Source organism: Zonotrichia albicollis, chromosome Z, assembly GCF_047830755.1.
Source record: "Zonotrichia albicollis isolate bZonAlb1 chromosome Z, bZonAlb1.hap1, whole genome shotgun sequence".
In the NCBI taxonomy this organism is placed as follows: Eukaryota; Metazoa; Chordata; class Aves; order Passeriformes; family Passerellidae; genus Zonotrichia; species Zonotrichia albicollis.
Window position 1 is genome coordinate 42501520 of NC_133860.1, and position 25271 is coordinate 42526790.

At 38.5% G+C, this 25271-nt stretch overlaps 1 protein-coding gene across 3 annotated transcripts in view; it reads left to right on the forward strand.

Annotated features, from left to right (window-relative positions):
* Positions 1–534: 534 nt before the first annotated feature.
* Positions 535–25271, forward strand: part of POC5 (POC5 centriolar protein) — a 31158-nt gene continuing 6421 nt past the window's right edge. Inside the window, exons 1-9 of one of the 3 annotated variants that reach the window (XM_074533254.1) lie at positions 538–610; positions 5772–5871; positions 10247–10394; positions 16584–16753; positions 17123–17299; positions 19506–19610; positions 20307–20486; positions 21588–21750; positions 24511–24629. In XM_074533254.1, the coding sequence (XP_074389355.1) occupies positions 5788–5871; positions 10247–10394; positions 16584–16753; positions 17123–17299; positions 19506–19610; positions 20307–20486; positions 21588–21750; positions 24511–24629 (1146 nt within the window). In that variant the 5' untranslated portion in view covers positions 538–610; positions 5772–5787. Of the gene's footprint in view, positions 611–5771; positions 5872–10246; positions 10395–16583; positions 16754–17122; positions 17300–19505; positions 19611–20306; positions 20487–21587; positions 21751–24510; positions 24630–25271 lie in introns of those variants that run through there. The other 2 variants (XM_074533255.1, XM_074533256.1) reach the window with 2 other exon arrangements.

Consider the following 25271-nt stretch of genomic DNA (forward strand, 5'->3'; position numbering starts at 1 on the left):
TCTTTCCCCGTCTCCTTTTTTTTTATTTTTTTCCCTTTTTTTTTTAAATCTTCATTCTCCACAGGAATGCCCGTCAGCAGCTGCTGTCCAACACGCAGAAACCCAGGTCCCCCACCACAACTCAACCCGGCACGGTACCCTCCCCGGCACTGCCAGGAGGGCCGGCGCGGGGCGCGGACGGGAAATGCGGGCCCGCGGCACCCGAGCCCGGCGCGGCGCGGCCCGGCCCGGCCCGGCACGGCGCGGCACGGCCCGGCCCGGCGCGGCGCGGCACGGCACGGCACGGCCCGGCTCGGCACGGCACGGCACGGCCCGGCTCGGCACGGCACGGCTCGGCACGGCTCGGCCCGGCTCGGGACGCGCCGCACGCCCCCGCCGGCACCCGGCCGATCCCGCCAATCAACGTGCGGCAGGAGGCACCCGCGGGCGGGGCGGGGCTGGCGGCGTGCGCGCCCCCGGCCTAGCGATTCGATTGGCTGTTTCGCCTCCAAGCCGCCCAATCGGAGGGTGCTTTGCAAAGGAACCCTGAGCCTATCGCAGCCGTGGTTCCTCTTCCGCTCCGGCAGTTTGAAACCGTCGGGGCCGAGTGCGGCGCGGCCGGGGCCCGCAGGTGAGCGGGGGGGGGCCGGGGCCGCGCCGTCCTTCCCGCAGCACACAGCCCTGCTCCTGCCCGGGGCCACGCCGTCCTTCCCACCGTACATAGCCGTGCTCCTGCCCGGGGCCGCGCCGTCCTTCCCGCAGCACACAGCCCTGCTCCTGCCCGGGGCCGCGCCGTCCTTCCCACAGCACAGAGCTCTGCTCCTGCCCGGGGGCCGCGCTGCCCCTCAGCTCCACCCCGAGTTTCCTGGGGGTGCCAGTGGGCACTCCCTGGTTGGGCTGGTTGCCTTGAAAGCTCTATATAAGAAAAGGAAAGGGGAATCTCCTGTTCATGATCTACTGTATTCGCGGCCGCCTGACTACCCCTGTGTCTCTCTGGTTTCTGTGGGACACCCCGCGGATTGTCGCTGTTTGTCCCCGGCTGCTATGGCAGCCGCGATGTGGGCGCTGTCGGCCTCGGGGGCAGCTGTGAGCTGCTGGAGTGAGGAGTGGAAAGCGTGAGCAGCGCTGCTTTGCAAGGGGGTACGGCTAAAGGCAGGGAATATTCTTGCCTCTACTGGCAGGAGATGTAGTTCTATCAGGGACACTGTAGTTCTATCCAGGGACACTGGCAGTGGTCCCCAAGGCTCGGTACTGGGCCCAGAACTGTTTAGAGTTGGATGACATGTGTGAAGGGGCAGATTCCTGCTCAGCAAATTCACTGAGAACACAACGCTGGGAGGAATGGCCAATGTTCTGGAGTGCTGTGCAGCCCTTCAGAAGGACCTCGGCAGGTTGGAGAGATGAGCAGAGAAGAACCAACTGAAAGTCGACAAAGGCAAATGAAGAGTCCTGCACGTGGGGAGGAACAGCCTCAGGCACCTGGGGCTGCCCTGCTGGGGGGCAGCTCTGTGGAAAAGGACCTGGGGGTCCTGGTGGACAAGAAGCTCTCCATGAGCCAGCAGTGTGTCCTTGTGACCACCAAGAATGCCAATGGTATCCTGGGGGGCATTGGGAAGAGCATTGCCAGCAGGTCATGGAGGTGATCCTGCCTCTGTACTCAGCCCTGCTGAGGTCACACCTGGAGTGCCGTGTCCAGTTCTGGGCTCCTCAGAACATGAGAGACATGGAAATCCTGGAATGGGGAAGCAGAGGCTACAAAGATGATGAGGGGACTGGAGCATTTGAAGAGGAAAGGCAGAAGGAGCTGAGCCTGTTCAGTCTCAAGAAGAGACAACAGAGAGGAGACCTCATCAATGTCTATAATTATCTGAAGGGAAGGTGCCAAGGCAATGGAGCCAGGCTCTTTCTAGTGGTGCCAAGCAGTAGGACAAGTGATAATGGGCAGCCACTGATGCCCAGGAAGTTCCACCTGAACATGAGGGGAAGCTTCTTTATTGTGTAGGTGACTGTGCACTGGAACAGATTGCTTAGAGAGGTTGTGGAGTCTCCCTCATTGGAAATATTCAAAAACCACCTGGATGCAATCCTATACTCTGTGCTCTAGGATGACCTTGCTTAAGCAGCAGGTCTGGACCGGATGACCCACTGTGGTCTGTTCTGACCTTACCCATCATTCTCTTTCCTAGATGTTGAGTCCTCTGATCCAAGTGAAACACTAAATTATTTGGAAAGCATCATCTTTAGTTAAAAACAAACCCAAACGCACAAAAACCTGAGCACAGCTTAATTAATTCAAAATTAAGGAGGAGAGCAATGATGCTGAGTCAGAGCAAGGCCTTTATAGTTGCATCCTGTTTCTTAAAGCAGTTGTATGCTTATGGTTTGGAAGAAACTGCTGCTGTTAGCAGGGATCTTTCTTTAATGAAGTCAGAAATATATTTTGGCAGATGCTTGGATAAGTTTAGAAGAACCTGGTAAGCTTGAGGATGTTCTTCTCACTTGTCTTTCCCCATATAATGATTTGCAGCTTAGCAAATTAGTTTGTTGACCCAGAGGTGGTCCCTTAATATCCCTTGATTTCTTTTTTAAGAACTTATCTGTTATTTTGTGGTACTTAGTGCTTGTTCACTGAGATCAAAGCTGACAGGTTATTCTTAGGCTGGCTTGGCTGAGCAGGGATCTTTTTCTGAAGCTAAGGCAAAAAAGGAAAGCATATGCCCAGTGGAAGCAAAGTCAGATTACTGGGAGAAATACAGAAATTCAACTCTCCATGATAGACAAGAAATTTATGTGGCCAGAGCTCAGTTAGACTTGGAGCTGGCCAGTACTGTGGGGGACATAAGAAGTAATTTTTAAAAATATGTCAATAATAAAAGGCAGTCCAGAAATAACATGATCCTGTTACATGATGAGGATGATCACCTCACAAATGGGGACATTGACAAGGCAGAGATGAGTTCTTTGCTTTGGTCTGCATCATTGATGCAGTCATAGATCACAGCCAGGGTGGATTCATGAGAAGAAGGTCCTGCCTGAGAAACTTAATTCCCTTTTATGACAAGGTGACCCATCTACTTGATCAAGAGAAACCAGCTGCTGTGATCTTTCTAGATTTCAGTAAAGTTTTTGGTACTGTCTCTCACAGTATCCTTCTGGGGAAAATGTCGGGCACACAGTTGGATAACACATTACATAATGGGTGAGTAACTGGCTCATGAGGTGGGCACAGAGGCTTACAGTGAACAGGGTGGCATCAGGCTGGGGACCTGCTCCTAGAGGGTTCCACAGGGCTTCATCTTAGGCCTGGTGCTTTTCAACCTCTTTATTGACTTGGATGCAGGTGTTGGAGTAAGTTTGTTGACAATGCTAAATTAGACAGGGCTGTTGATTTCCTCAAAGGCAGAAAATCCACCTGGGACAGGGCAACCCTGGATGTAAGAACAAACTGGAAAACATCTCCACTGGAGTGGTCTGGTGAATCCTGGTCAGTGGCAAGCTGAACATGGTCAGCAGTGCCCTGGCAGCCAGGAGGGCCACCCGTGTCCTGGGGACATCAGGGACAGCATGGCCAGCCAGGCAGTGGAGGGGATTGTCCTGCTCTGCTCTGCACTGGGGCAGCCTCACCTCGAGGGCTGGGGCAGCTCTGGGTGCCACAGTGTCAGGGAGACATTCTGCACTTTGAGAGCATCCAAAGGAGGTTGCTCTCCTTGAGGGGAAGCTGTATGAGTGACAGAGGTCACTTTGCTTTGTCACTTGTGACGGAGGAACCTTTTGAGTTTTGGAAGACCAGAGAGTAGTTTCAGTGATAAGTAGAGAGCTAGATCCACTTGATTGCATGTAAGGGGCATGATCTTAGAAAACTGAAAACAGAACTCGGGACGGTGGTCTTAAGTTATTGAACAAACAATTTTTAGAACTTCTGGTTGCAAGCACACATATAATTCCTATAATGCTACATAGTTGGTTCTTTGTGGCCTTCACTAATGCAGGCACATCTTTGAATAGATACAGGGTTTTTAGAGTAGTCAGGATCCACAATTTGAGAAACCATGTAGGAATGCATATGAAATTGAAGTTGACTTTTTAGGATTGCAGAAGTGTTTTTTGGTATTGAAAGACTTTATCAGCTAGAAGAAGGTAGAGTGCTAGTATAGAGCTATTTCCTTGTGTGTAGAGGCTAAAACCAAGGATATATATAAGGAATAACTCATGTGAGAGAGGAAAGGAGAAAATTATCAGACCAGGAGGTAATGAAAAAAATGGAGCTGATGAAAGTAGTATTTTTTCTGTTATCTACTCCTAGATGTACAGGAATAAAAAGTACAAAGTAAACCTTCATTAGACTCCATTTTTATACCTTAAAAATGTGGTTGGTATATGAGGGTTCAGAAGGAAGTAGAAAGATGGTGATCATGTCTTTTGAACCTTGAACTACAGGAAATTCCAGCATTTGAAACTATCTTTATATTGTTTTTTAAACATCCATCATCAGCACAGAAATGAGCTTGTCATTCTGAAAGGTGTAAAAATATCCATGGCAGAGAGATCTTTTGTGGTGCAGAAAGAATTAGTGTATTGAACAGCTCAAAGAGCAAAAGGATAATTAATTTCTATTTGTATTCCTATATAGAGAACTATGTGGGGGGTTTGATACTTTGAGAAACATTGATGGTGTTTAAGTAGGATATTCCTGCCAGTTTTATGACGGTACAACTAGCAATTTAAAATTTACATTTCTGTCAGAAAATGCATCTGTTTAAAAAACAAGAATATTATAATTGACAGTTGTAAAGATCTCTCTGAAAATAATTTTTCCTTGCAAGTTGTTTGCTACACTGTACAATCAGTCAGTTCCTCTGGTTATTTATGGTGGTATGCCTTCTCTCCTAACAACTCCTTAGTCAATGTGTCTGACTGTCTTTCGTGTGCATCAGGCACCTATATCACTTTGCCATTCATTCAATAAAAAATTCACCCTGCTTTATACTCAGTTTCCCCTCATTTTGTAATTCATCTTTCCCTCGTCTGCCATATTCTTTAGAGTCCTTTTCCCTTTATTCTGTCAAATCTTATCACAAGAGCTTCAGTTCTTCACTGAAAGACCTATATGAGGCTGTATTAGATTAAAAGATACATGTATCTTTCACAAGGTCTTCAAGCTTATTATCAATTCTTCAACATTGCCTACTTCCCAAATATGCAAAGAATGCCTCACTGTCTTGCTAAGAAATTGCTGGAATGATTGGTATTTATTGAACCTAAGGTGTTACTTGTCCTTCCATAGCTGTTCATGTTCCTGGGCCTGAAACTCAAAATAGTGATGGGAGACTGATGTTGACCAGTGAGATCCGGGGTATTTATTGAACAGGAGTGTTCAGGGCACTATCTTATCTTGGGCTGTGGCTGAGGTAACACAGTGGGTGGGCACAGTGTAGCTTGTACATTCTTATGTTGCTCTGTAGGAATTTTGTACTGAAACAGCCTGATAAGCTAAAAGGCAGTACAGTGTGAATAAAAATGACACAGGAGTATATCTGTAACTGCAACAACTGACATTGTTGCTTTGGGGTCTTTTCTTGTTTTCTTATAAGTTAGTGAAAATATTTACATTGAGTATGGTTTGGATCAGAGCATTTCCAGCATTATATAATGAGACTATTCAATCAGTTTAATGCACAGAATGGGCATTGATCCAGTTGTAACAGCAGGATCTGTTTCTGGGGAAAATGTTGGTGAATATATATTTATGTACTGAAACTGAAAAATGAAGTTCAGCTTCTACTGTTTTATAGACTTACTTTGTGCAGAATGTCATCTGATGAGGAGAAAAACACAAGTCCAGTTTTCCCAAATGACTTTGTTCAGGACAGTTCTGTTTCTTCCGATCCTCAGGTAGGACAGAGGCAATATAATTTGATTTACTGTCATGGCATTTTATTGGTAGAGGATAACTGTGAGGAAATCTAACTAAATGTTCATCGTTTTTCTATTTTACGTACATAGGAAAATAATAAAAATATTAGTGAAAAGAAACAAAGTAGACTGCAAAAAATACTGATACTAAAGTATGTTCAGTTAGATTCCATTTCTGTGCATTTCACAAGAACTTTATGTAAAAATTCTTGCCTAAACTTTAGACTTCAATCTGCTGCAAGTAAAATAGGTAGTTTTCTCAGCTTTTTTTCCTAGTGTTTTTCTTTATTTGTGTTAAGTCTTATCAAGAAGCCAGAATTTGACACAGTGGGATAGAAACTCATGACTTTTGAGAGATGAAGAGTAACTATATTTTAGGCTTTCCCCATGATTCAGTTTTGTAAAAACTGAATTTTTTAAAATGGATTTATTTTCCTTGGAGTAGTATTATGGCCAAGTTAATCACAGAAAGGAAATTATTGCTTTTTGGTTTGTTTTTTTTTACTTGCTGCATCAAGTACATTAGGACATTCTATAACTATAATACTGGGGGTTGCCTTTTCTGTGCTCGTGATGCTTACAAGAGGATGCAATGATACTGGATAAAGTCTTTGTACCATTCTTTTGAAAGCCGCAGATTTTCATAATTTAATAATTGTTTATTCCTATTTGCATAGTAGATTGTGTGATTTTTTTCCTTCAGTAGGATACAGTCCAAACCAGGACGGTTTTGGCAATAACATATTTTGCTAGTTGCCCTGTAGAAGTGCATCTCCACATTTTTCACGTAGTGAAATGGGCATATACAGTAGCAACACTGTTTAATTAAGGGGTTTTCTTCTTTCTTTTTTTACAATTTGGATTGACTTGTACCTTTAAAACAACTTTCTATGGGGCAATTAATTTCCGCAGTTCATGTACATCTCTATTTGTGCTTGTATCTCATGGATAAGTTTTCATAATCTTTGTTTAGCAATAGTTATGCATGTGTGTTTCCAATGCTTTTTGTAGTCAGAGAACAAGATAAAAGCATCATGCTACAAATTTTGAAGGACCAGAAATTTCTGTTATGACCTGGTTGTGATTATCAAGGAGGCTCTAAGGCCACCTGGTAGATAACGATAAACTTATACTGATGAGTGACTGTTTTGTGAATGAGAACATGTCTAGAGAAGAATAGCTCAGCTGGAAGTGTTCCATATCAATTGTTGGCCAAACTGCCTGACCATTTTGTGGCTGAGCAAAAGTTAAAGCATGTTATTACAGGGCATTGTGCAAATGCCTCTTAAACAGTGACAGGCTCCTGGCATCCAACACTCTCCCTCGAGGGGAAGCCCAGTCCAGTGTTTGATTGCCCTCTCTGTAAAGAAATGCTTCCTAATGTCAAATCTGATCCTCCCCAACACAATTTTGAACCATTCCCACTCATTCCATCACTGGGTCCTAGGGAGACGAGATGGGATCATCTCCCAGGGAATCTCTTCTCACTTCCCCTGCTCAGGAAGCTGAACAGAGCAACAAGGCCCCTTAGCCTCCTTTTCTCCAAACTAGACAAGCCCAAAGCTACCCCTGGTAGGAGTTGGTTACTGTTGGAAAAGAACAGCACTGAGGTCACAGCTGATGAATAGGAATGTTGACAGGGAACTACAATACTCCATTTAGATAATTTTGAAAGGTCTGTTCTGTTTTGTTTGTTTGGGCCTTTTTGATAACATGTTGCTTTTAAGTAGAGGCCAGCTTATTACATTTTCATGACAAAGAAATCCACTGGCTCTTAGAGAATGTCCATTACTTATAATTGTTATGCAAGACTTTATCCATTCAATCTGTTCTTGTCATATTGTCTGGTAACCTTGACTACAATCCTTTGCAGTATCTGTAGATTTTAATTTAAAAAATAGAAAAAAATTATTAAAAAACATCTGGTTGGGTTTTTTGTGCCATTTGTTCACTGCATCACTACATCTTCTTCTACAAAATCAAGGCATTAAATAGTCAAAACTCCACAGACCTTCAGGTCATAGAATTACATTCCTGTAGTTTCATACATTAACAGAATTACTAGCAGTTGACAGAACAGCTTGAAAGTTCTGTTAAAAGCAGAACCACAATAATAAACCAAAGATATGTGTTTAATTTTATTATGGTTTTATTTTAAATGTACTGGTCAATATTGCATTCCAGTTGCAGCATACTTGTTATGGAGCATTTAAGACTGAGGTAATACACTTAATCACTCAGTGTTTCCATACATATTCCCATTGCTGACTCCAGGATTCTTTTTTGTGTGTCTTAAGTTTCTGATTACAACTGGGATACTGTGCTTTCTTTAATATTTGCCTTTCAACTTCATTTCAACAGTGTTGTAATATTGTAATTTATAAACATTTATTTCCAGATTTGTCACTGGATGCTGTTTATTGACACTTTCTGTTGGCGCGTAAGAGTGCGTATTCCTGTACAGATTGGATTCTTTGAGTATTAATAAAAGAATTAGAACTTGAAAAAAATCTCCTGACATAACTTGATACCCATATTTTGAATGCTAAGCATGTCTATAGTAGGACATATTGTGTGATAGTGAATAAATTGGGTGACTCAACGTGAGACACCCACTTGCATCTGACATCTAACCTACTAGGTCCTTTGAATTGATCATGGAAGCAGCTGGATCAGCTCTGTCTGAGAACTATCTTGTTTGTTGGGAAGAATTAGTTTTAAGTTGCTATTTGGTTGCATGATCTCTTAGAAGAAGACAGAGGTGTGATCTAACATCTGCAGAATCATTTTATTTTTATTAGTTAAGGCTTTATTGGCTTTTTTACTCAGATGAGATTTTGCTGCAGGGAGTTTTGTATGGTTCCATGCAGTTCCTGATTGAGTAACAGATCTAAAGATATCTGTTTTCTTCTTTTGATATCTTATTAAATTTAAACTGTATACATTTAGAAAGATGTCTGTAGAAAAATTAGTAACTTGTTGATTTGCAGCTAATTATACCTTTTACATGGATTGTGACACACTTGCGTGTCCAAAAGATACATCATGTATTTGTAATTCTGTAGCTTTGTATACATTTATTTAGGCTTCTACTTTGAACATGATAGATGAGAAGATGGGAAATGGACATTTAAATGGAAACTAGAATGCAGATTAAATGTACCAAACCTAGCTTCTTAAATTCTCTAATTAGTTGAAACACAAAAATATACAAGTTACACTGAGAGTTTGAAGTATTATCCTTTTCAGTTGTTAGATTCAAAAACATATTGCATGTAATTGATACCTTTCATTGATTGTTTTCCCTCTAACTTCCCCCAGGTTTAAGAGGAAATTAATTTTTGAATTCACACTTGGTTTTTGAGGTTTGACCTCATTAGGATTCTAATGTGATATAACAGAACTAATAACAGAACTAATGTGATAATACTAAGTGAAGTAAAAATAAGTGCTAGTGACCTGGTAAAGTGTTTTCCAATGGGCATTGTTTTCCAAAGCTTTAATTAGTAGATTTGTTGTAGTAAGTAACTAATAGTGGTACTTGTTTCATTAATTACTAGATTGCATGTTTAAGTTATAATACAGATTGTTTACGGTTTCACAGTGAACACTGAATATCTTCATCCTGAAAATCTCTTTCATTAGGAGGTTTCAAAAAATATTAATTGGCTTACTTAGGTGTATAGCATAATGCCACATACCAGTTAGATAGGTTTTTAGCTTCTTAATAGGAAAGCTTCTTTCTAAGTTATATATACACATTCCGTATACCTGTATAATTTTAAAAATAAATAAGGTGAGAATAATTATATCCTCTCTAAAAAAAACTTGTGTATAATCAAATCAATTTTGATGATTGGCTTTACAACTTCCACCAGAGAAATTGCAATGTTACAGAGTGTGAAGTGTGACTGTGTTCAGTAGCATCTTTGTCATGGCTATAAAAATACATGGTTTTTTTTGAAGCACTACTAGTAATCATTAGAAATTATAAGGGCCGATTAATAACTTAGATGATCTGGGACTGGAGTTTTTTTCCAGTTCCTGTTTTAGTTGCCTATTGTAGTATCCAATGCTGGAATCTCACAGAGTCTTTCTGTGCAGCTATTGCAGTGCATTTAGTTGTAATCAGAAGGAATGTGAACATTAAACAAACGAAAGTTAAATTATTATAATCATTGTGGGAAAACAGCTCACTTTTGCAGCTTTAAGGGAAATCCTCTCTGTTACACCATAGTAATTAAAAAGAAACCTCTCAAAATTATAGAAAACAATATGGACTTCTTTTTACATATGCCTAATTTTTAAAAATGTAATTATAGTTTTATAATTCTTTGTCACCACTTTGCAACAGGATGAATATGAAGAGCTGTTTCGTTATACTGTAGTGACTCCGAAGTTTGAGCAGTGTGTCTCAAAGTTTCCTGAACCTGCCTTGGAAAAGAGACCATCTGAAAGAATTTACAGGTTAACAGGTTATGCCACTCACCATAATACTCCAGGTAGTATGCCCAAGGCCATGTGTTGAGCTTACAAGAACAATGATACAACTTTGATGACTCATATTTTTTAATAGCTTTAGTTTGAAAAATACATGTATGTCATTTGTAGTACATTTGCATTTTGCACAACAAGAAATGTAGGAAGGCATATTCCCTGAAGGGTTCTCTCTCGGGCATCACTTTCAGATGACAGTGTTGATGTGCTGGCAGTTCTTTGTGTTTTGTGGGGCTGATGTTTAAAGATGGTTGGTGTAATAACAGAAAAAGGGATACCCTTACTTACAGTATACTTGATTGACATTTGATGTGTCACAGCTGGTTTTGCTCAAGCTGATAGGGCTGTGATAGAGAAATTTAGAAACATAGAAACAATGATTCAATGAAAGAGAGGATTACCTTAAAAGGGCTTTGTGTAATGACTAATCATGTCACTGCATGAATGTCATTCTTACTTTTTTAATTCAATCCTGTTATTCTAATTTTAATTTATTTCTTGGTATTTTATTTATCCATGTTACTAATGCATCACAAGACACTAAACTTAGGGTCTTGTGATGCATTAGTAACATGGATAATTTTAATTGTCTTGTTTGCTTCTGTCACTAGCATTTAGACTGGGAATTTTGCTTTGCTGTTAATTTTGCTTCAGAAGAAATTGTAAACAAATACACCTGCATTATTTCTTTTCTTGGAAGCTAAGCATAATCAGGCAAAACTGACTTTAAACTAACTTTTATTCTTTATCATTCTATTTAATTTTTAAAATATTTAGCTATCTTTTTGTTTTCACTTTTATAACCCTTGTGGATGGCTTTGTCTGCTGTTTAGAGGAACAAGTGACATACTTGTACTTTCCAACTCGGAAGTTTGGTCAATACTATTTCTTTAGGTTTTTAGATTCTAAAGCAGCTGCTAGACAATCTGTGTGGAAGGATTACGGCTGCAGGAGATAGAGAGTGGTAGGTGATGACAGCTGCATAATGACCTTTAGCCCTTCTGTCCATCATATCTTGCCTTGACCTCATGGCACACTCCTAGGATACACCAGGCCTTAGCATGAGCTGTGAGTTAGCCAAAGTCTGAGCAGGACTTAGGTGAACGTTACAGCAAAATGTCAAACCACAGAAGGTCTGCAGTACACAGATTGCAGTGCAGCTGTGACTCCTGCTGCCAGTCTCTGTATAGGAACTGTCATGAACTACCACGGCATGAGCTGTCCCCACCTGCTGACACAGTGTGTGTGGGTTAAAGCCAGCTCAAGTCTGTTGCTGTGTTGAAAGTTCATTTTGCTGTTTGCTTTTTTTTATGCTGTGTGCTGGCTCAAGCCATGCTTCTCTGGGTAGCACAGAAATGCGTTCCACGTTCATGCTTAGCTAAGGCCACTTACACAACCAGCTGATTCCCTCAAATGGTGCAGCCTGTTGTGAGAAACAGAGGCCACGCAGAGCCCCTTCCTGTGCTGAGATTACTTCAGCTTCCTTTAAAGCAGCTGTGGTCACTCCCTGTATTCTTTCCAGAGCTCCATCAGCAGAGTACTTATCTCCTCTGCATGTTCTTCCATTGCTGATCAGTCAGATTTTAAGTCACAGATTGTCAGGATTCGAGTACACTTGCAAAACTCTTGATTTGTAGAGCAGTTAATGTCAGCTGCTGGAACTGTTTCTCATCCTGAGTTGATGCTCTTGAAACAGTAGAAAATTTCAAACCCAGCTATGTGGAACTATATTATGGAGCAAATTTTAATTTGGATATTGTCCTCAGTGCTCTCTACTTAGAGTTTTGTCTCCCAGTTTGAGTGGAATATTGTTTTGTAACGGATTTTTTTGTGATGTGTAATACTGCTGTTCATAGGAAAAAGTATCAGAATCAAAGACTCTTGCGCTTTTTTGGTACATGACTTTATACTCTATTTTTTATCGTATTTGTCTGAAAATTGTAGCCAGCCACCCAAAAGAGTCTTCTGTCTCCCTGTAACTCTGCTCTTACTTTTTTTTTTTTTTTTCTGGGCTGCATTGGGTTTGCATGGCCAAACTTTAGTAGTGGGGGTGCTACAGGGGTGGCTTCTGTGAGAAGCTGCCAGAAGCCTCCTCCATGTCCACCAGAGCTCTGGAAGCTCCAAAGGATGAGAGTGCAGCTGGCCAAGGCTGAGGCAATTTGAAATGGTGGTAATGCCTCTGTGATAAGAGGTTTGAGAAGAAAAAGAAGTTTTGCATCATTGTAATAGTGACCACAGAAGAACAGAGTGAGAATATGTGAGAGGAGCAGCTCTGTACACACCAAGGTCCCTGCAGAAGCTGGACAGGGGGTGCTCCAGGCCCTGCAGCCCATGGTGAGACAGCTGTGCCTCTGCAGCCCATGGAGGTCAGGGGGTGCAGGGATGCACCTGCAGCCCATGGCAGAAACAGACCTGTGCTGGAGCAGTGGATGTCTGAGAGGGGACTGTGACCTCATGGGAAGCCCACACTGGAGCAGGGAGCTGCAGACCTGTGCAGAGAGGAGCCCATGCTGCAGCAGGGTTCCTGGTAGGGCTTGTGACACCGTGGGGCACCCACACTGGAGCAGCCTGTCCTTGCAGGACTGCACCCCATGGAAGAGTGACACACACTGCAGCAGTTCACAGATCTGTTTCCATTCACAGAATGGAAAAAAGTGATTAAAGACAGGAAAAAAGGTGCTTCTGAACTTCCCAGAGAACACAAGAGACAGGAATAATATTTACACAGATTCATCCTGCTTCTGTCAATTAAAATGCTATAAACAAGTTTCCTTTGCTTTGCTACTTTATCAAAATATGTGTTTGCTGTTCAAAATATCACTGTGTCTTCTGAGTCTGTTAGAGAGATGGGTCATACCTCCTAGAGACAGAGCTGGAAACAATCTAGTTGTAAAAAAGTTATTTCAGCTTTGAAGAGATCTGATCAAAATCTTCAACTCTTCTATATAGTCACTACTATTGATTGATGGTGATTATGTATTGAAGTAGTGCTGGCCACAGTGTTAATGCCCTCAGAATATCTTTTTTTCATGATGGTAATAACATGACTTTGAATGAACAATGAGAAAACTTTAATACTATACCTCTAATGCTTAAATTCAAGCTTAATACTCTACCTGTAATGCTGATCAGGTGGGATTGTTTACCGGGTTTTTTTCTGAAGGACAGTTAATTTTTTTGTTAAACTTTATTCTTTCGGCACTGCTTGCTTGCTCATACTAAAAATCAGGCTTTTTGACATTTGGCTCTAATGCTGCTACTGTGTTTAAATAACAAAATCGTAAATTAATAGGTTCTATAACCTATTATGTTCTATAACTGTACAGTGTTCTATAACTATAACTGTAAAACAAAATGAATGAATGTGCTGAGGATGGAGTTAAAATCTGAAAGTTTGCTCTTCTGCAGAGCTTCTCAAGTTTGCAATGTATTTTCCCCTTCTCCATGTGATGGTATTGGAACCGACAGAGTTTCCAATGCCATGTGATGCCTTCTGAAATGAAGTATTCTTTGGTCTGGATGCTACCATTATTACTCTGATTACTGGTAATCTCTGTTTGTTGCAGAAAATTTAAGTATACATGGTATCTTCCCTAACAGCTTTCAGTCAGATAAGACAAGTAATTGGAATAAACATGCTGTACTATTCAATTCAGTTCAATGTCCAAATGTTTTTAAACTTTGAAACATAAAACTTCATTTCCTGTTCTTGTTATCAGTTTAGTTGATTAAATTTGAAAATTACTAAGAATGGAACAGTAAATTATTTTTTGCAGAGATGTGCAATGATGACTCATACCCAAAGAGTGGAAAAAGTACTTCTCTTCAAGCCTTCTAGTCCTCAGTATATATCCATTAAACTTCTTAGAACATTTTAGCAAATTGCTGTGCTCAGCTTGGGCCACTAATAGCATCTAATGTGTGAGAACAGTGTCAGAGCTTATTTACTTAATAAAAGCAGAAAAACTCAGATACTAGAACAACACAGAAAAGCTCAACTGTAGTAACAGACATCTGGATAAACAGCTAATTTCATTACCTCTGTCTTGAGATTTGTTGCAGTAAATGGGTGTGGAGATTATTAAATAAAGTGCATTTCTATACTTATCATATCCAAATGGTTCCAGTATCCTTGGTACCTTAGTGCGCTGTAACTGAGTGACATCATATAACTCTATGGAGGGAGTAGAGGTGACAGAAGGAGAGCATTAGAAATAAGAATTAAATTAATGTGTGTACAACTGTAGAAAATTATGGCAGTGCTGGAAGGCTAAGATTAATTTCATAAGATGATGTTATAAACATGTAACAGATACATTTGGTGGATTCAGTGAAGATATTATACATCCTATGGTAAATGAGAGAAATGAAAGCTGTGTTAGGCTAATCTGTTCATAGGGAGAATTAAGGGGGAAGGTAGTGATGAACTAGTAATATTGTGATTCTGAGACTGTGGCAGTTCTTAGCCTATTTTAATATCCTGTTTTGATTGGTTACATTTTATTCTGTTGGGTTTTTTAAGGTATCTTACAAACTGTTCTGTGTAATCTAACCAAGTACTAGAAGTTTAAAAATAAAAACAAAGCTTCATGCATTTCATGTTACAGCTGAAGGAAGGAGTGACATACAGGAATGGGGAAACGTGGTGAAGGACAGAACTGTGAATGTTTGACAATGGTAACAGTGCCAGATAATTTTATTGTCATATGCCAGCCAGATTCTTCATCACAGAAATTTTATGTATTTCAAGTAATCTGGATCATCTGTCTGGCATGTCATGTACTTTGGACATTTTTAAAAGCAACAAGTATTCAAATTCTGCCACTACTTTAGCAATACTTCTGTCATTTTCAGGAGAAACAATGACAAAAAGCTAAAGCCTGATTTTAATTTACTCTGTCATGGGGAATGATCTCTTTATGGTCTTTTGCTTTTGCTATAGGGGAGAACATTTAGTCTATAGAAATGGTGTGTTAGATGGCACTCCTTTAGCTCAAGCTGGTGTTAATTTTATGTGTGGTTGTGTATTGGGAGAAATATCAAAAAGCAGTTGTAACTGCTTCTGCATCACAGTTCTTCCTTGTTTCCCTTTTGTTTTGGAGCATGAGTGTAGTAGTTTTGTGGCAGAGTATTAGCCAGACAGTTCTTCTCATTTCCTTAGGAAAGGAGACCTAACAGTAAAAATAACTGTAAAGGAATATCAACCATCAGGCTCTGCCTTAAATAAATTCAAAACACACTTTTCTAGTGTTCACTGAAGATACTGCTTTGTGACAGATAAGCTTAACTCTTCTTGATTGAATAAAAAAATAGTACCCATCAGACATTACTTGTTTTCAGAAGTGAAGACTAAAATGTTAGAGGTTTTCTGTTTATGAAAAAAGAGAGTATTTTTTTGAAGTTGTCGTGTTTGTTGTTATTAGCAGGAATCTGCTAATATCTCTTCTCATTTTCTTTTATTCAATTGTCAACTCTAATAACAAATTTTCTGTAAGGAATAACTAAATATAAAACAATATTTTACTTCCCAAGTTTACTTAAATATTAACTTTATTATCAGCTCAAATGCATGCAAACTAGCTTTAGTGGTACCACAGCTCCTTAAAGTGAAGATTTGTTCTATAAGGCATTATATAAATTAATGGTAGATATGTCCTTTCTCAAATTGCTTGAATGCTAATTAGATGAACAAATTTAAGGCTTTAAGAAAAATGCAAGCAGGTATGTATTAACATCAAAATATATCCACAGGCTACTTTGTGAATTTGTAAAGGAACAGCACAGACCTCAGGTATTTACAGGCTCATTGAGAAAGAAGGCAGAAGTTAGTAGATTGTTTACCTGAGATGTTAATTGTCAAGAAGCCTTCACTTAGAGATGGTATTTTTGGCTGTATTTTTGGTGGTTGCTGTGATCATTCTCTTTCAAATTAACATATATTAAGATACTGTATTTTAAGGGAGCACTACTTTTGAATTTACTTATGTTGCAATTGGATTGTCAGCTTAAATATGTGTGTCCAGAAAGCATGTATTAGAATTGGATTGGTTTTTCTTATGTGGGTAAAGGACATTTCTGGTGTTATAAATATTTTACTTCCTTTTTGCAATTGTCTGTCTTCTGACTTCCATCCAAAGTGTGGACCAGTCAGCCTTTCCAGAGTGTCAGTTCTTATTTTCTTGTTTCATTTTTAGTCTCAACATCAGTGAAGCAGGCCGATATGGAACAACCTGCTCTTCCAGAAACAACTTCCACACATGGTCCAGGAGAAGTCAGCAAAACCACAGTGACTGAATTAACTTCACCAGATGGAAAAGTCACTCAAATAGAAAATATAGTTGATCTCTGGAGTGGAAGTCTTAAGGTATTTATATTGTATGGAATCCTTAAAAATCATTCACAGATATCATTGTATTGTAGAGTTAGTGCAGGAGAAGTTTCAGTGTGATTGCTGAGTGAATGGTATTTTTTGTTGTTGTTGCATATTGCACATAAGCATGTGTAGCACAGAATATCTTTTTTCAAAAAACTTTGGAATAACTGTCTCCATTAGGGATGTGCTGATATCATGATTCAATAGCTCATTTTATGTGGTAATACAGCTGTACACAGCCTGTGTAATGAAGGTATCACTGCAAATATTTGTGTCTTCTTAATTGCTAAGTGTTTTAAGATGAAAATTACAGAGAGGAAATAAACTCATTGCATTACTGTCATCCTTTTAACTTTTCAGACAAATATTCTGACTGAACTGAAAACTTGGGAACTTAATTTGATTCAACAACACAAGCTTCAAATGAGACAAGAGAAAGAGAAACATGACACACAAGTGAAACAACTGCAGAATGAGATGGAAAACCTGAAAGAGTTACTTCGTACTTATGAAATCTCTATTAGCAGGAAAGATGAGGTAGTAACTCAATTTCATATTTTAACAGTTCCTCTCTGTTTAAAAATATCTACACTAAATTTTTTGGTCCATCTCTTTGAACATTTTTTTTAAGTAAGTAACATAGAGAAGTAAATAATACATTCAGACTGTATAGTAGAAAAATAATCATGGTTGCTAATAGAGTTGTCTATACTAACAATGAAAGCACATCATATGTGCTATGTTTTGCATTGTTTGTTTCTTAAATCTAGAGTCTAGTCTTGTTTCTCATGTATTTCATGAAGAATTCACACAGGTGTAGGTGAGTTTATTAGCTCTTATATTTTAAAAGCATCTAAATTTTCAATTATTAGATTGGTTTTCCTCAGTTTTAAAATGTTGAGGAGCCTCTATTTTAAGATTCTTAGGAATTCAACATTTGTACATATTCTTAAGATTGGACATTTGGAGTCTCTGCTTTACACTTTCCTGCTGGCAACAGTGCAAACAACTTGAATATTAACTAGAAGTGTGAAAGTAGATATAAAATCTTGGCAGTTTTGCAGTCACCCAACATAAATAAGTTTTCTTTCTGCTACCCTGAACATATTACCTAGTACTTGAGAACACTTAATGGAGTTTGGGTTTCTAATTCCTACTTAAATTTTCAAAAAACATGCATTACAAGAGTTAAAATGTGAATGAAGATAGTGTTCTATGTTCGTCTAGAAAACACACTAATCTTAAAGACCAAGCAAATATAAATGCTGTAATATTACAATAACTGGATTAGTCTTATACCATGTAACTAGTACCTTGTGCATGGCTATTTCAGCCTATACCTTTCAAACATCTAATTCTATTGGCTATCATTGTATGTCAGTCATATTTAATATACCATAATTCTCAGTGATACTTTGAAAGCTCTATTTCATTATCTGCTGCCAAAGAAATTGTTTCTTCAGCCAGTTTTAAAGTTCTGATTCTAAGGAAAAAACCCCAAGCATTTGAATAGAAAATTACTATTGCTACCACCTGAATGGAAGGTGGCAGTGCTTCCATGCTTCTGCATATCATTCCATAACTATGAAATCTCCTGTATCCTCATATGGACATAAACCAGGGTTCATCAGCCCCACAAATATTACAAGTATTAGATTCTTATTACACATTGTAAAACATTTAAGATTTACAATGTGTAATAAGAATCTAATTTATTTGCAAAAATATGCTGATTAACAAAAGTAGACTTAGGCTAAGACTTGTAATGTGTAGCAGTATGTATGCAGCATTGAAAATTTATTTTTATAATACTTTTTCAACAAAATTAATTAATATATCAATTTAATTTGTTTTCTATTTTAATTTTAGTTATCATTCATTTAATTAGTGTATATTCAATAATTATTACTTGTAACAAATGGAATATAATGTTAACATATGCTAGCATGTATTATCATAAAATGTTGTTCTCAACAATGTTTATGCTAACTTTGCATTATTCCCCCAAGTCCCACTGTTGACCATTAGAGTTGCTCATATATGACTGATGGCAGAATCTGGCTTAAGAAGTTAGGCAGAAGTAGGGAGTAATATTCAGATTTGGTCTACTAAATTTGCATCATGCCTGACTTACTTTTTAGTTGGGGAACCTCAGCTCTTCATGTGTAGTCATTAAATTTAGAGATGGCTGGGTTGCAGTCTCTGTCCAATATGACATCTTGCCTCTCAAACGTTTTAATTGCTTTAAGCTTATATAGTATCTTTCATGAGATCTTCTAAAGAGAGTAACAGTTTCTAATAAGGTTTTTCTGGTTTATAGCAACAACTTAGCTTATTTGTTCTGTTCAGACAAGTGAAACAAACTTCTAATATAAATGTTTCTGATTTATTAAGTCTCTTTGAAATAAGATGTCCTTCTGATGTTATGCTGTGGTAACATTTAACTATGAGAAAGTAGTTCAGAAACCACCAAATGTAGGAGGAAATAACAACTCAGTTGAACTTTTCCTAAAACTACACCATGGAAGTACCACAATCTGAGTGTCAAAGCCACAGGAATTTTACTTCTCATTTGAACTTTCATCCTTGTTTCTTACTTGATTAGAGTAAGGGGGAATTTCAGTAGAAAGCATCTGTGAAAAGCAAGTGCTTTAAGTGAAAAATAAGTGAGACATAAAAAACATTCTCTTTGATCTTACGGTGATCATAGATAATGAAATTGTGTTAATGAATATTTTTGTAGGTAATTACTAACTTGACCCAAGCATTAGAAAAGCAAAAGGAGAGAGTAGCGTTGATGAGAAAGTTTACGCTGTGGCGGATTCAGCATGTTAAAGCCAAACAAGAGGTATGTGCACAAAATCAATATGCCGTGAAAATTAAACCTCTGAACTCAAAAGAGTCAGAGCTGCTGCACTTCTTTTTACAGTTTGAAGAAATCATGGTGTTTCTATTTTGATGTGTTTGACAAATAACAGTTTGAAAAGATCAGTTCTAAAAGGAATGTTGCTGTCAGAATACTCTCTGGAATGGGAAAAAATCTGTTGTCTGCTGACTATTTTGAAATAGAGTAGAATAGTAGAGTTGTTTTAAAGTAGCTTTTAAACAATCTGAAGTCTAAATTTATTCAAAATATAAGTTTTATGATAACTACCTTCAGTCTTTGTGACAGCAGGTTTTATATGATTCCTACAGTGAATCCAAATGTGCCACATACCCAACAAATGGCTTCATATGTCTGTTTACACTGTGTATGTGAGGTTGTTGTTTGGGTGTCATTAAACTTAGAGTAAGACCACTGTTGTGTGTAGCCTAGGAGCTCACAGACACGGTTTCTCATGGTGAGGAGAGCAACGTGCATTGGCACATGTGCAGAGGCAACACTGACAGCTTGTGTAACACTTCACTGCAGGACCTGTAACTCAGTTAAGGGGCTCCTACTGTGGTCTCTGTAATAAGCTGCAAAACAAGCATCCACAGTAAAGTACTGAGCTTTTTATCAACCCATAACTTTTTTATGACGTGTTTGTATTTACTTCCTAAGGAATATGCAATTAGAATGGCAGATAAACATTTCCAGACAGCTTTGATGAAGAAAGTGTGGGCTGCATGGCGCTCTGTTAGTGAAGCAAAATGGAAAGACAAAGTAGCAAGAGCCTGTCAGTTAAAGGCAGAAGATGTATGTGTTCAGCTCACCAATGATTTTGAAGCAAAAATTGCAGAGGTAAAATCAATTTTTTTTTCTTCTTTTGCTCCTTGATTCCCAACCCCTGTTCCTCCAAAGGATGTCTTTCTCAGCAGACCTAACAAACACGAGTATTTTCCAGTAGAACAGAGCTCTCAAGTATGCAAGAAGATCTGAATGGATCTAAGATCTTTGTAATGTTTTTAGACATGCCTTTTTTTCCTGCATCCGATATAAAATGTTGCCAGTCTGCATACACAGATGAAATAAGTTGTGCCTTCCTGAAATAAGGCAAATCTCTGTTTGCCTACTAATGGGAATGCCATTTGTTTTCTAACAGCATTCTGTTTGTATGAGCTATGCATTTTGAGGTCTTAATGAAGGAGACAATGCAAATAGAAGACCATTATTACTTTGAATGATCATGATGAGTACAATATTTTTTTTCTGTAATAGCTATTCTGTTAAAGGCTGAAATTAAGTTTGATTTTTCTTTAGCTTGCTGATTAAGCTTGTTAAAGAATTTTCAGAGCTTAAGGTGAAATTTTCAACCTGTGCATTGGTGCACGCTAAATAATTAGTTTTAAAATATCACTTTCAAGAAGTTTGTATTTCAGCAAGAAATTAAACCTAAAATTTTAAGAACAGGCTTACCAAATGTGTCTTAACAGCACAAAAACCATAAGTAGCAACTTGATCTGATCTTTTCTCAGCATTTTTAGTTTTTTACAGTATGTAGAGAAGAGACACTGGTGATGAAAATTTACCCTTATACTTAAATCATTGTCAGAGAAGACTTGCTCTTCTGTTGAATGAATCCATATTTCTGCAGAGATCTGGGTTGTGCCAGATGTCAACTTCTAAAAGACAAAAGCTTGCAAAGATATATTTCTGCTTAGGTAGAGTCTGACAGTCCTATATCTTTTGAACAGTCTTCTCCTTGATATGCTATATTATTAATATTGTGCTGTACTACAAAGAAACTACAGTGAGCTCTTAATCTCTGGTGAAGCAGAGGTTTTCAAGTGAAAACCTCTGTCTTTGTAAATATAGTAAATTATTTTTAAAAATAATTGATGAATGTGTTTGTAGTTTGCATTCAGAAGTAAGAGAGACTTGTTTCCTTAATCTGTTTTGTAGTTAACTGCTGCTTTGGAACTGACAAGATCTGAGCTTCTGCAACTGCATAGTGAAAGAGATCAGTATGAGGACACGATGAAGAAGGCCTTTATGCGTGGTGTATGTGCTTTGAATCTGGAAGCAATGACCATGTTTCAAAGCAAGGACAGTAGGCCAGATCCTGGTTAGTATGACTAGCAGGTTTAATCTGGTAGCATGTGTGCGTTTTTGTTGGATTTGTTTGGGATTTTTGGTTTGTTTGTTTTAATGGAGTTCCTTTTCTCTTTTTTTTTTTTTTTATTTGGGAATTTTTGGCAATACAGAGTTTAATTAACTTTTATTGCTTTAAAATGTCCTGTTGAATATTTTAAGAAGTACTCTGAGGCTGGACTTCATACAGCTGTAGCTGAAAGAAGGAACATGTTCTCTTCATCCCACATTGCTGGGAAAGTGGTAAATTGCAGCTGAAGGCAGGGAAGGAAGTCAAAGGTGGCAAACTTCTTAAAACGCAAGGTTATGGAGCATTTAGACAAAATCCTGAAAATTCCTTTTTACTCTGGAATCTCAGTGTGCCATGAATCAGCTTTTCTCAGACAGCTCTCCCTTCTTTCTTAATCCTGCTTTTGAGTGTAAAAAGGGCAAGCAAATCTCTCGGGTTCTGTATTTAGATGTAACTCCATGCCAGAACAGGAAACACCAGTCTATTTTTATCAGCAGCATACCTGTAAGACCTGTGCAGCTACACAGGGAAGTGCTGCACATGCTTACAGGTACATGAAATCACTCTCTCAGACTGAGACAATCCATAGCAGTGGGAACAAAATTGTGCTGGTGGAGCAACCTAGGTTAAAGAGAAAATAGCTGTGCCAGCAGGAGTGCCACAGCTATATGTGTGGCTCAACAGCTATCTGTACTGGCAGTGGTTAATAGCCTTAGACAAGTAACTTCAGTTGCTAAATTTAACAATCTTATACAGAAGTTTCTGAACTACTTTAGAGAAGTTCTTCACCAAAATGATAGATAGAGAAAATAAAAACCTGAAGAAGATGTAAGCAGATACTTAACCTGAGCAGCTGTCTAAGCCTGTTAAACATAAATGGTATTTGTGCAGTTGCTTAAGAAATTAATATGCCGTTAGCAAAGTGTAGCTGTGTGCTAGTAAAAATTTAGGATCAGTATAGATAGAAGGTTAAGAATGAATGATTTACTGAAGATACTGGGTTTGGGAATAAAATTACAGGGCATTTCCCAAGTACTTTGTTTTTCACGGCGTTATTAATTAAGAATTATTCTATCTTGAAGCATGATCTTTTATTTATTTGTCTGTTGTTTTAAAAAAACATGCAACAGACACCAGGTCTCCCTAATAATGAAGGGTTATTGACTGGTGTGAAAGCATTGTTTCTGTAGACCTATAAAAATGAGAGTAAGTAGTAAGGAAATAAAACTGAGCTCTATTATAGTTGTGACCAATCCTTTATTTTCATGGACCCAAAATTTTGCTTGATTTTTACTAAGAAGCTGGAACTGATACTCTACACCAGCACAACACCTAAAAATTTTGTTGTGCTGCATGTTAGGGTACCCATAACTCATTTATTTGTGTATCCACTATTATGCTTTTTAATCAGGCTTCATAACATTTCACAGACTCTTTTGTTCTCAGTCCTGAGCAGATCATCAGCTTCCACCACCTCTGGTACCACCTTCTCTCCTGCCCCAGGCATCATACTATGTTTTGCTTACAGCCAGATGGTGGTTTTAATGTAGTTAGTTACATAATTATTTAATATGGTTGAGCAACTGTTGATCTGCATTCTTAATCAGGTAGAACAGTGATCAGGACACTGGAGGACTGCAAACATCAGAGAAGATTATTGTGATTTGTTTCTAGTCTTTTGATCTGTGGACATCAAAACTTCCATGTGCCAGAACCAGTCAGCAATTATAAATTTATATGTACGCTGCAGTGCCACCTACTGTCACTGGACATAAAATGCAGAATTTCACCCCTTTACAAATTTATTATTTGGTTATTTTAATATACATTTAATATACACAAAATCTACAGATAAAATACATATCATATATCATTACAGTGTATTTGTTAATAGTGTGCATGTGTCACAAACTTGATGGCTTCATAATATTTAGTGTCAGTGTTGATGGTGTTAAAGTTACCAGCCTAATTACTTAGTAGTATATTAAGATTATTTTAAACTCTTCATGTATTTAAAGGAACACTGACACCACAGGAATTCATAAGTTTTTGCTTATAAAAGTCCTAATACTGTTTTCCTCCAGTAAAATAGATCAGATCTTACTGATCTATAACTGTGCATTGGTCCTGTCTGTGCTTAAGCTTAATGAGTGTGTACACACATAGATATGTACAAAATGCACATTCTAGTACCCTTTTACTCTTGACATCTACAAGTATTGCACAGATTTGAAGCACCTTCCTTTTATTTATCCTTCTTATTTCAGCTAATTTAAAATCTCAAACACAACTACCACATGGTGTCACTCTAGTTCCTGGAATGAGCAAATGACCTCAAATGTTTTACTACCTAGACTGGATTTTCTCTCTTGGGGATAAGAGCACCACTTGCACACTGATTTTAGTTTTGGCAAGCAGTAGGATGAACCTCAGTTCTTTGCACTACAAGTAGGTGACACGTGCCACAGGGATGTTGAGACATAGAGAAACAAGCCCCTTGAAAAACATTTATAAGCATCTCAAAAGAGGGCAAAATACAGGAATGTTTGTTTATATCTGTCTACCTACCTCTATAAAGAACAGCCTGCTCTTTTTTATTAGATTATACAGAAATTCGAAAGAAATATTAAAATTTTCGTTGTAACTTACCTTCCCCCATATCTCCACCTCTTACAGTTAGCTAGATTATGTGCTTATCCCATTACTTTGTGTTTCTAATAATAGATACAGGAAGCAGGAGAAATGATCATGCAACCACTGGTGCAGGAAGGCCACCTCCTTCACAATATAATCAACCCTCACCACCACCTCCACCAGCAGCTGCTGTTCAGGTGGAAAACATGGTAAGCATGTAGCTGGAACAGAACTGTATTTCCTAGTGACAAAAGAGAAATACCTTGATTGGCGCTTTTTTGAAAAGAGTTCAGATGTGTTCAGACTACACTGTGAATGGGGCACAGCTGCTGTGGCTTGCTGTACTTTCATTAAGCTCTTTTTTTTTTTAGTGAAAATGCATCAAACTAACAAAGACAAGGTCACTACAATAAGTATAATTTGCTCTCTAAGGTTCTCTCTGGAAAAAAAGCTGTTAAGAGGCATTTTTTTAATAAACTTGAATTTAGTATATTCTCAAAACATGAAAAGCTGGCTTGACTTCAGACTCCTTTTTTAGGAGGGTAACACCTACAGACATTAAGGGAACTCAGCTTATTGTCCTGTCATACCAACGTAGCCTGATCATCATCTAGTAGCATGGTTGTATTGGACCTGCCCTAGAGTCATCCTCAAAACTTTGCCACTGTAAAACAGCATCATGCTAGAGAGTGGGTTAGAACAGAGATGATGTGCATGCCTGTCTCCTTACTTTTCATTCTAATAGTGACAAATGTTATTCACACCATTTCTACAAATTTTAGACAAGTAATTTTATATTAGACAATAAACAGTAACACTAGAGGTAAAATATCTGCGAAGACATTGCAATT